Source organism: Rhododendron vialii, chromosome 7a (genome assembly GCF_030253575.1).
Source record: "Rhododendron vialii isolate Sample 1 chromosome 7a, ASM3025357v1".
Classification (NCBI taxonomy): Eukaryota; Viridiplantae; Streptophyta; class Magnoliopsida; order Ericales; family Ericaceae; genus Rhododendron; species Rhododendron vialii.
The window spans coordinates 17,496,065-17,508,219 of NC_080563.1; the positions used below are offsets into that span (position 1 = coordinate 17,496,065).

Genomic DNA, 12,155 nt, shown 5'->3' on the forward strand with positions numbered 1-12,155 from the left:
TTCACGACTAAATTTCAATTTAGTCGGCAAAAATATAAATTACCGACTAAATTTAGTTTAGTCGGAATTAATTTTCTATTTTATTAAATTCAAAAAATGATATTTCACGACTAAATTTATATTTAGTCGGCAAATATATGTTTTGGCCGACTAAAATAATTTAGTCGGCAATTGTTTTATATTTTACCGACTAAAAATTCTTTAGTCGGTGATTGGCTTATATTTTCCGACTAAACATTTTTTAGTCGGGAAAGTTTAGTCGGGAATTATGTATTTTGTTGTAGTGTCCATTCATTTTCTTTTCACATCCATTTAATGAAATTGATCTTGTCCACAACACCCTTATCTTGTACGAACTATAAACCTAGATCCTTTTGTGTAGAGCCACCACTATAAGCGAAGGGTGGGGATGGCTGGAGCAGTAATTTAACTACTTTTTTATTGCAAATAGGAGCACTACTTTAGAAAGTTGTGTTAAGAAGATGGTCATCTATGTGACAGAAGAGTAATTTAACTACATATCAGGGGCTTTGTACAACTCAAATAACGGATAATAGATCTTTTCCTCCAAAGGCACTAGATTCTCCTCCAAGGCTCCTCATCAAAATAGGAAACTTTAGGGCTTGTTTGATAACCTAAATTCAGCACTTAAAACTGAATCAACTAAGTAATAAGTGATTCAGTAGGTTTGATAACTATATTTTACATTGCTTAACAAATTAAGTATCACTTAAAATGTAGGCTAAAAAGTTAAAAAAAATTAAGTAGCTTTGAGCTACTTAATTCTGGCTGAATTTTTGTGTACTTACATTCAATCATCATAACACCACCACAACCACTCCCACCAACACCTCCACCACTCCACCACTACCACCACCACCACCACTCCAGCACCTACACCACCACCACTCTAGCACCTACACCAGCACCACTCCACCACCACCAGTACTACACCAACACCACTCCATCACCTCCACCACCACCTCTCCTACCACCACTTCACCACCATCATCACCACCGCCGCCACTCCATCACCATTACTCACCACCACCACCAACACTACCATCACTATACCACCACCACCACTCCACCACCTACACCACTCCACCACCACCACTACCAGCACTACACCACCACCACTCTACCACCTCAACCACTCCACCACCATCACCACCACCACCTCCACCACTCCACCACCACCACCACAACCACTACTCCTGCACCATTACCACAAGTATATTGTGATTGTTAGTAAATTAAGAAAGAATTGGAACAGAATTAATTCATCATTTTTTTAATTCAGTACTTAATATGTTTATCAAACAGCTTTTTAGCTTAAAAAATTTAACATTCAGCTTTTAGTACTTAAATTTTCAGCTTTCAGCTTTCAGTTTTCAATTTTATCAAACAGCTCCTTAAGTAATTAATGAATCAGAGATAAACCAGACTTCCTATCCAATCTGGAAATCTCCTGCATTGATCTTCACCGTCATCAATCTGTGTGTATTGCTTTGAAAGCAAGCAACAGCAGACACGTATCTATATAACCTAGAAAACCCATGAAGAGGTTTCAAACTACGCACTTGAAGAAGATTAAACAGTAATTCCAGAGAGAGAGAGAGAAAAAAAATAAAAACAGATAGAGAGATTTTGACTGATTGATTGAGTTTAATGAAGTGGAGGAGAGGCGAAACGTTGGGAGTGGGGGCTTCTGGAATGGTATCTCTAGCACTGGTTGATGATCAGGCCGCCTTCGATCACGATTTACCTTGTGTTATGGCCGTGAAATCTGCCCCATTACACGAATCGCGCTCGATTTGCAGAGAGAGAAGATACCTTGATCGGTTCGAAGGCTGTCCGCATGTTGTACGCTGTTTCGGTTCCGATACCACGACTGAAGAAGGAGAGAACTGGTACAACCTATTCTTGGAGTACGCCTCCGGTGGCAGTCTATTTGATCGCATTCGTAGGTCAGGCAGAGGAGGATTACCGGAATCTGAAGCGAGGCAATATACGAAATCGATACTCCTGGCTTTGAATCACGTTCACAAACAAGGATACGTCCACTGTGACATAAAGCCTCATAATATAGTGCTTGTGGAGAGTGAGAGTGAAGTAATAAAAACTCCATGAATCTGAATGGAAAGAGGAAAAGGGTTGAGAAAGAACACACAGCAAAGATTGCTGATTTTGGGGCTGCAAGGAAGGCTGGAAAGAGAAAGGAGGATGAAGAAAGCAAGGGGAAATTAAGGGGTACGCCTATGTATATCGCCCCCGAGTCGATTCGGTGTGGAGAATATGAGGCTCACTCTGATATATGGGCTCTTGGGTGTACTGTTTTACACATGCTAACGGGCGAACTGCCTTGGAAGTGTGACAAAAATACCGAAAAGGTGGCTCTTTTGTTCAAGATTGGATTCAGAGAAGAAGTGCCGGAAATTCCAAGTCATGGGTTATCGAAAGAGGCGCGAGATTTCCTCAACAAGTGCTTCGTTAGGGATCCTAAGTCACGGTGGACGGGTGACACGCTCTTAGCCCATCCTTTTGTCTCGGGCCTTGACTGCATGACGGTTGAAAGTGTAAAAGGCGAAAGGAGCAGAGTTGTTCAGCCACAGAAGGCAGCAAAAGAAGTATATGATTTGTCGTCAAGCCAGAGTTCGTTCGATCTTACCAAACCGTACTTGCTCATGTCGCGTTTAGCATTAAATGGAATCTTGCCTGATTTCAGCAAGATTCGTACCATTAAAAAGGTGAAAAGAACGGAGGAGGAGGGAGAAGAAAAAGAGAAGAAGTTTGAATCGAGTTTTCAACCGGATGCCTGGGAGAGTGTTCGGCTCCGAAATGGCTCAAGGACTGAGCGGGCGTGCCAGGACTTGTCGCGTCCAACGTAAAGGATTGAGTGCCCTTTTTTTCTGACTTCGAATCTGTGAGGGCGAAAGTGCTGCAAACCTAAGGGCTAGATTCCAATTGTGGTTCATGGTTTTGCCTCTACGAGCGAGGACTTAATAATTTTCTAATCGTGTAGGAAAAAAAATAACAACGTAGAATAACTTTATTATTTCGTAATAATAAAGTTGGGGATACAAGAGAGATAGGAATAACTTTGTTATGTTGTAATAACAAAATTGGGGGTACAAGAGAGATAGAAATGAGGGAGAAATGAGATAGTTGCTTCACTGGGAAGGCCTTGATTTTAAGCGTTGAGCTTGATTGGTGTGTGAACCCGTTTTCCTTCTTGACTTCTAGTATTTATAGGCAATGGTCTTCATAGCTTTGCATGCACACGGATTTGTTGTCCTCTTCTCGTGACGCCATGTATCCATATAACCTCAATTTCATGGGATCATGGGTAGTTACCAAAGGTAGTGGTCCATTTTGACAAGTCAAGTAGCCTTTAAAAAATAAATAACTACTTGCCCACCTCCCGAACATACGAAAATGGAGATCATGGGCCTATTCTCCAATTTCTCAAGTGTCCACAGCTTGCCATCTGTCCAAAAAATCCCATGAGGTCAAATGATTCTTCAACATTTTTCGATCGTGGGCAGTTAACGAGAATAATGGGCCACGTTGTCCTCCTTTTTCCATGGGCATGAGGGAATTAAGGGCCATTTGATGTCAAAATGGCTAGACAACATATTAACTTCATGGGCCCACCTTCCATTTGCATGGGTTTTCCTCACGACATCTCAATTAAATAATTCCAACCATGGGCCTTTATATTTTGCTAAGACAATTAAGCCCAAAACATTCTTAGCCTGTGATCGGATTAAGTTGAAATTAATTGGGCCCACTCAATTTTGTCTTGGCCCATTAATTTTAACCCAATACATCTCTATTTTTTGGCCCAATTTAATTAAAAGATAATTAAATGGCCTTCCAGTGCTAGCCTAGGATTGGGTGCCAAAAACGGATGTAAACAATGCCCCCCTAGGCCTTGATCTTGTTCAAGATCTAGGCTTATAAATTAGGACAGAGTACAGTTTTTGGCAAAATCAAAGAGTCCTTATCAATGGACTTGAAAAAATAAAAAGATAATCAAGCGTAGATTAACCTAAAACCCCTTTCAAATTCTCAAATACTTGAATTTTAAAAAGATGATCAGGCTTTAATTGAGCCTAACAACTTTTTAAATCTCCGAATATGTCTTCTAATTGGGTTGGGACTCCCCCCCGTTTTGAATTGAAACAAAATTCAATAGTTTCCAAGATAAAAAACCCTCACTGAAGAGTCCTATCAACAGCAATAATTATCACCTCCCTAGGCTTAAGGGACACGTGTCAACACCCCAGGCCTTGCATTGGCTTGCATGCAATCTTTTCAGCCGTCAGGACTTCTTTGTGTCAATAAAGAGTCCAACTCTTATTCTAATTCTTCGGTTTCGATCAAGGAGGGAAGGAGAGAAACAACGGCGCCTCTTGAATCTTGTACCGTCCCTCATAAAAACCCAATTCTTGAACTTCCACTCTCTCTCTACCACCTCTCTGTTTCTGCTGTGCAGTACAGATTCGAAAGATTCTGGTTGAGGAGAAAATAGCGATTACCAACGACATCTTGGTGGTGGCCAACGCTGACCGGGTCGGGCTTGGCCTGCCTTCCAAATGGGGTTTCCACCTCAACTCGCCCCCATGTATCCATTGACAGAAGAAGTCCTTCCCTTTGAATCTCCATGCCTCAACTGGAGTCGCTTCACTACACACATACCAAACAGACTTTGGCATAGACCTGACGCCAGATACGTTGATTGGCTCGATCGAGTAATGGAAGCCAAAGGAGATTTATGGAAGCAGATTGGCATCCGGGATGCTATCCTACTCAGCAGATCCCTGATCGATATGGATAAGCATATTTCCTTGCTGCTTCTCAATTCTGGTCTGTCACCGCGAATTCATTCCATTTCAAGGTAGGCCCCATGAGTCCCACTCTCCAAGATCTTCCCTTTCTAACGGGCCTCCGTCCCCATGGGATAGAGGCCAACTATTTTTTGTCATAAAAAACTCCCTACTTTGAATACAAAGAGCCCCTGTCCTTCAGCCCGTTCATAAACCATTATGCTAAAAAAGGTCCTGTCGAGGAGGATGAACACGTGGCCTTCCTCCTATATTGGTTGAACAAATTCATTTTCTACATCTCTGCGAATAAGGTTACCAAGGATTTTATTGACTTGGCCTGTGCCCTAGCTTCTGGGCAAAAGCTGGCACTAGGCCCCCTGGTATTGGCACATCTTTACCGAGGTATGAAAGAGTTGGTAAACCACAAGTTTATATTCGCCTCTGGTCCTCTGTGGATCATTACTCTATGGCTATGGTCCTATTTCCCCAAATTTGCCCCACCCATGAATAAAAATTTAGAACACACCAGTTATGGTCTTCATTATGTTGATGCTCGTGGTCCAAGATATGCATTCGGGACTTACTTTAAGTTTTCTATTATGAACTTGTAAGTATGGGCAAGAATTGGATGCCCTTTGCTAGAGATACCGTACCTTGGTGGTTGAAGCGTGGAGTATCAGATCCGGATGATGACTTCGATGACCACTTTGCGATATGGACAAGTTTCTTGATTTCTCGTGACCTCATGTATGGCATGGTTTTTTGTCCCATAAACTACAAGTGTGGAGTTAAATATTACAACGTGGCCCAATTTGCCAAGCAGTTTGGCTTGAGCCAGCTTACACCTCGGCTCCCATACCAGTCCCTAAACGAGGACTTCGTTGATCGACCAGTGATTCAACCAAGGGAACTGGAAAAAGTGAGGAATGCCCTACTAGAGCTCAGAAAGAACTTCAACTTTCACCCCTACGTTGAGCGCACCGATAAGGGCGCCAACTTTGACAGCTGGTGGGGTGGCTATACAAGAATGCATTTCTTCAATCCATACCTGGAGGTCCTGACCACGCTTCTGCCTGGTCCTGCTGGAGCGCCTGAACCTGGCATTCACGTGCCTTTACAACAGATCAGTCCCTCACCAACCTTGAGTACAAAAAGAAAAGGTGACCTCGAAGGCTTTTTATTACTTTATCATCCTTTTGAAATTCTGAAGCTTGGACTAAAATCTTCTCTGCAATGACAGGTTTGGAAGACGTGTCCAAAGACGATCCTGCAGTCCCCTCGGCTCCTCAAAGATCGAAGAGGTTGGAGTCAACTGTCAAAAGGCAATGGCCCAAGGTATAAACTCTTCAGTCATTCGCCTAATCCTTCAAAACTGGGCCATAAAGCTTTCATTCCTCTTTCAGGCGTCAGAGACAGTAGTTGCTGGAAGAACTAGGAGCAGTGCCAAGACCAGTTCTCCTGAAGCTGATCCCTCGGAGAAGGTTTACACTTTTCTCATCTCTATTCCTCGTGCTTTATTTGAATGCTCCATTAACTCCATTTCTTCTAGGCCACTTCCAAGATCAAAGAAGGACGAGCTGAATCTGCTCCCACCAAAAAGAAAAGACTGAGAAAGAAAACTTCTGCCCCAGTCGACTCTGAAAACACCGTGTCTGCTACAGAACATAATCCTATCATAAGGATGTATTGTGACAGGAATTTCCAAGCATTTGTGGCTCCCTATTATCATCAACTTCCCCTTGTTTTCAATCCTCAAGAGCTCGATGACTATTTTGAAGAGGAGGCAGAAGAAGCAGATGAAGAACTAAACATGCCTGAACAGGAACCTGAACATGAAGCTTCCTCGAGGACTCCAGAGAAACCTAGGTCTCCAATCATACAGTCCACACCACCAGCTGATCCTATCGTCGAGCTTGAGTCTGTCAATGTGCAGGAAGACGAGGAAGACGAGGACCTGGATTCTTTGTTCAAATCTGCCCAGGACTTGTTAAAGGCAGCCACATCCGGTACTTCAGGTAGTGGTCTTGGCTCAACTTCTCAGTCTGAGTTTACTCCAAAAGTAGTTAACGAGGCCAAAACAGCCCTTAGGATGGCCCTCATTCAAAGCTTTAAGGCAGCTGTGCATCCCGCCAGAGCCTCAAACATCAAGAAAGCCATGGACATGCTAGTGAAGGCAAAGGCCTTGAAAACAGAGGAGACCTCCCTCCAATATTTTCAAAAGGAATTCCCCAACATGATTAAGTCTCATGACTTTTTTACCCATGAGCTCAACAAGATAAATGGTAAGCTGGCCGAATTAGATGAAGTTGACATGGAACTGGCCAGGTTCAGCACTGAATGGAACCAGCTGAAAGAAGACGTCAAGACCAATGAGGCTAACACCACTACAACTTCCAATGAGATCCAGGATCTCAAGACTAAATAGGCAGAAGCTAAAGGTCGACTGGACAGACTTTAGATTGAATCCAAGAAGCTGGCCAAGTATCATGATGAGCTAAAGGTTGAATCAAAAAGTTAGAAGATGAAATTGAATCTCCTGGTCGAAGAAGTTCTAAGTCTCCGTGGGCCGCGGGAGACACATGAAGTTCAGCTTGCTAGCTTCGACACCTCCTGGGAGAAGCTCAAGAACAGCCTTGAAGGCCTTCTGTAGGTCTTGTCCTCCAAAACTTACTCCTCCTTTTGATTTGGGCCTGTAATAATTTTAAGTTTGTTCCCTTTGTGCCTAGCTTGGAACTTTCCTTTCAATGGCCAAGGGCACTGGATTGGTTTGATGACAGGTGGCCTGAACTTGAGGCCTTTATGAATTATGCATAACAAGTATCATGGCCTCTTTTCAGGCGTTGCTGGCAGATTTTTATGGTTTACCTGGATTGATTTTCCCCAAAATCTCTCATCTCCCACATAGTAGGATAATGATGCTTTAGGTACTTTCCATTTGTTAAATGCTTAAACAAACCACCCTTTAAGTCCATAAGAAGATACACGTTACCTCTAAGGACTTGAGCGATCTGATAAGGTCCTTCCCAGGTCGGGGACCACTTGACATATCTTGAATTCTTTTCCCCTAAAGGAAATACAGCCTTCCAAACCAAGTCACCTTCAGAAAAGCTCTTCTTTCTCACACGTTTGTCATAAGATCTAGCAACTCTTCTTTTCTAAACCAACATGTGGTCAAGGGCTGCGAGCCTAATTTCATCTAAGTTTCAAGTTCTACCAACATAGCCTGAGTATAATCTGCAGGAGTGAGGCCATGTTGATATGTTATCCTTGCTGATTTCACCGCCACCTCCATTGGTAGGACTAGATCATGTCCATACACCAACATATAAGGGGTTATATTGGTAGCTTCCTTCTTTGAAGTTCTGTAGGCCCATAAAGCCTCAGAAAGTAACTCGTGCCAAGCCCTTGGATTGTTTTCCATCATTTTCTCTATAATATTAACCAAAGTCCTATTGGTGGACTCGGTCTAGCCATTCCCTTGTGCATAGTAAGGAGTAAAGTTGGACATGATGATGTTTTGCTGGGCAGTAAAATTGACTACTTGCTCCCCCATGAATATTGTACCCCTATCTGCAACCAAGTGTTCAGGCAACCCAAATCTATGGATGATTCTCTCCTTGATCACCTTGATTACTTCTTGTTGATCCACAGACTTTAATGGCACCGTTTCTGCCCATTTAGTAAAATAGCCCGTGGCTACCAAGATGTAAGTATGATTTTCAGAAGAGGGCGGATAAATTTTTCCAATCACATCAAGAGCCCAGCCCCTAAATGGCCAAGGTTTGACCACAGCATGATAATCAGCTATAAGGACACGTTGAATTGGGCCATGGGCTAGACGGGGCTGACATCCTTTGGAAAAACGAATACAATCTTCTAAAATGGTTGGCCAATAGTATCCATACCTTCTGATCAACCATCTCATCTTTATCCCAGATTGATGGGCTCCACAGATTCCTTCATGGACCTCGCTCATGACCCTCATGGCCTCAGGGTGCCCGAAACACCTTAGAAGTAAGTCGTTCTCAAAGCTTTTCTTGTATAATTCATCACCCACGAGAACATAGCCCATAGCCCTTCTCCTTACCTTAAATACCTCTAGTCCTAGACCTCTTCTCCTTAAAGAAAGTAACAATCTATTTTGGACTGTAATAATCTTGTGAATAGTTTCTGGAGCTAGCCTCAGGCCTGTAGAGGCCTGAGCCAAGCTGTTGGCTTCAGTGTTCATATTCCTCGAGAGGTGTTTGACTGTGACATTATCAAAATCTTGAATTAATTGCATGGCTGCCATATAATAAGGGGCTAAGTCCTCACTGTAGCATTTGAATGTCCCCACCAAGTGATTGATAACAAGGTTTGAATCCCCAATAACTTGCACTTCTCTGGCCTCTAGATCCCTAAGAATTTCAAGGCCTATAACAACCGCTTCATATTCGGCTTGATTGTTTGTACATGAGAAATCAAATTGAAAGGACAATTCAGTCCTCAGGCCTTGGGGAGCGATGATAATTACTCCACAGCCTGAGACCTCTTGAGTCCTTGATCCATCAAAAAGCAGCGTCCAAGGAGTCAGTGATATTTCAAGATCGTTCAGTCCTTGTTCGGATTCATTGTCGATATCCACGCATGGAGGATCAGCAAGAAAATCTGCTAAGGCTTGGCCCTTCACAGCTTTTTGAGGGATATATTGAAAACTGAATTCCATTAGAGCTAGAGACCATTTTCCAATTTGGCCTCTCATGATTGGCCGAGAAAGCAAGTACTTAACTAAGTCTGTTTTACTCATAATGTAAACCAAAACAGAAAGCATATAGTGCCTCAACTTTATTGCTGAAAAATACAAGGCAAGACAAAGTGTATCTTCTTTCACAAGAAGTCAACAACCTACTTAAATAATAAATCGCCTGTTCCTTTCCTTGAGCATTGTCTTAAGCTAAAAGGCCTCCAATTGAGCCTTCAGCTGCTGAGATGTAGAGTTTTAACGGCTTATTTTTTATGGGAGGCATAAGGACTAGAGCCGTTGCTAAGTAGCTTTTGATCTCATCAAAGGCCTTCTGATGGCTTGCCTCCCAAACAAAAGTGTCATGGTCCTTCAGCTTCAATAGTTGAGAAAAGACCTGGACCTTTCCAGCTAGGTTTGAGATGAACCTTTTCAAGAAGTTGAATGAACCTGAGAGTTTCTGTAAGGAGGCTTTGTTTCCATAATTGCTTTGGCCTTGTTCTTGTTGACCTCAATTCCTCTGTTGTGGACCAGAAATCCAAGGAATTTGCCTACAGACACTTCGAAGGCACACTTTAAGGGGTTTACTTTCAAATCAAACTGTTGCATCCTCAAAAATGACTTCTTTAAGTACTCTAAATATTCATCATAGGACTGAGACTTGACCACGATATCATCGATGTAGATCTCCATAAAACGACAAACGAAATCATGAAATATGGCGTTCATTGCTCGTTGAAATGAAGCACCTGTATTTTTCAGGCCAAAGGGCATTACGACCCACTCAAAGGTTCCTAAGGCTCCGGGACACCTAAAAGCAATCTTAGCGGTATCGGCCTGTCGATGAAGATTTGATTATAACCAGAATGTCCATCCATGAAGGACAAGACCTTGTGACCAGAAGCTCCATCCACTAATTGATCTACAACTGGCATTGGGTACTCGTCCTTTGGAGATGCCAAATTCAAATTTCTAAAGTCCACACATACTCTGACCTTGCCATTCTTCTTAAGGACTGGCACAATATTAGAAAGCCTAGTAACTGTAGACACCCCAATCTGGGCTTCCAGATTAGTTTACTTACGGTATTTGATTCCCCGATGATGAAACAGATCAAGAACACCCCGGGAATGTCGAGTGTTTGAGCTTTAAGTGTTTGCAAAACCCTTGAACCTAACCTAGCCTAAGCCACTTCAAAAAACCAAAAACTCTACTGATGCGCGCCAGGGCGTAACCATCCCGCGCCAGGGCGCACCATCGCGCGCCCGACTCACTCCATCGCGCGATTGTGCGCCAGGGCGCACCATCACGCGACAGACTCACTCTGTCGCGCGACGGTCCAACCTACCACCAACCTTTCTGAAGGAGGACAATTGGCTACCAATACAACCTCAGCCAAGCCTCGTGGACTGGCTGAACTCTGTTTCCAACCAGATTCACCCCCTCTCCCTATATATACCCCCATGGGTCTTTCATTCAAGGGGTTCCAAAAAATTGAAAGGCTAAGCACAAGCTCTAGTGCTTTTCTTCCAAATTCACATTCCTCAAAACACTTAAACACCTCAATCAAGCCTCAAACACATCAAAGCTCAACACCTTTCAAACTCAAAAACCAAAGGTATAGCTTACCTTTGTTCTATTTTCTGTTCTGATCTCTGAGGGGGGCTGGCAGGGCCAAGGCTGGTAACCAATACCAGTTTTGGTCCTAAAGCTGACAAGGTTTCAAAACCCGTCATGGTAGGAACCAACGCGCGATGGTCCCACTCTCACGCGCAACACTCCGTTGTTGCACGCGATGGACTGCGTGAGGATTGGTTTCCTACTGTTTTATGCTTTATTATGTTATAGATCACTGTTAAGCATGTTAAAAATTAGTTTACTGCTTTCCTTTGTTAGAAATTGCTAGTATGTAGTTCAATTTGCATGTCTGCGGTTTTGGAGTACCCCTGGGATCATTCTGGACCTGTCCCAGAACCCAGAAATGTGTAAACCAAACACTGGTCCGCGCCAGGGCGCACCATCGTGCGCCAGACTAGTTCCATCGCGCGACAGTGCGCCAGGGCGCACCATCGCACGCTAGACTGGCTCCATCGCGTGACAAAGCGCCAAGGCGCATCCTCGCGCGCCATACTGGCTCCGTCGCGCGATAGTATGTCTCTGACCAGTGAGTGGCCTTGCACGGGTAACTTAGTTTTAGGCCATTATTTTGTCCCCACGCTGCTTATGGGGTGTTTTATTAATTTGTAGGGTTTTACAACCTTTAAACTGTATATTATGTTGCTTATAAACTGCGTGGTTTGTCCTGGGTGTGCACTGGTCCTTCCAGAGCCCAGATGGTTTGAGAATAAGAGCTGTGGGGTTAAGCTCACCGGCGCGCGCGTGTCTTGGAGTTGTGCGCGCAGGAATAAACAGCATGCAGTGACTTGTTCAGTGCATACTGGTTTCTTCCTACGCACGTCACTCAAAAACAGGGGCCTCCCAGTTTGTTTAAACTCCCACAGCATTCTGTTCTCATCCTATACTAACTGCTCATCCATGCTATCATTCACATCTTGCAAACATGTTATAGTTTTAAATCCCTGATTAATTGTTCCCCCACCCTA

At 43.4% G+C, this 12,155-nt stretch overlaps 3 protein-coding genes across 3 annotated transcripts; 2 read left to right on the plus strand and 1 right to left on the minus strand.

Annotated features, from left to right (window-relative positions):
- Positions 1–1,671: 1,671 nt before the first annotated feature.
- LOC131332733 (mitogen-activated protein kinase kinase kinase 20-like) lies at positions 1,672–2,133 on the plus strand. Its single transcript, XM_058367029.1, has one exon. The coding sequence runs from the start codon at positions 1,672–1,674 to the stop codon at positions 2,131–2,133; it is 462 nt and encodes a 153-aa protein (XP_058223012.1).
- On the plus strand, positions 2,130–4,641 carry LOC131332734 (mitogen-activated protein kinase kinase kinase 20-like). The gene is made up of 2 exons (XM_058367031.1): positions 2,130–2,826; positions 4,502–4,641. The coding sequence occupies exons 1-2, from the start codon at positions 2,130–2,132 to the stop codon at positions 4,639–4,641; spliced, it is 837 nt and encodes a 278-aa protein (XP_058223014.1).
- Positions 4,642–8,298: 3,657 nt separating this feature from the next.
- On the minus strand, positions 8,299–9,573 carry LOC131332735 (uncharacterized). Its single transcript, XM_058367032.1, has 2 exons — positions 9,351–9,573; positions 8,299–9,269 (listed from the first exon to the last, which is right to left on the minus strand). Exons 1-2 carry the CDS (start codon positions 9,571–9,573, stop codon positions 8,299–8,301), a joined length of 1,194 nt encoding a protein of 397 aa, XP_058223015.1.
- Positions 9,574–12,155: the final 2,582 nt, after the last annotated feature.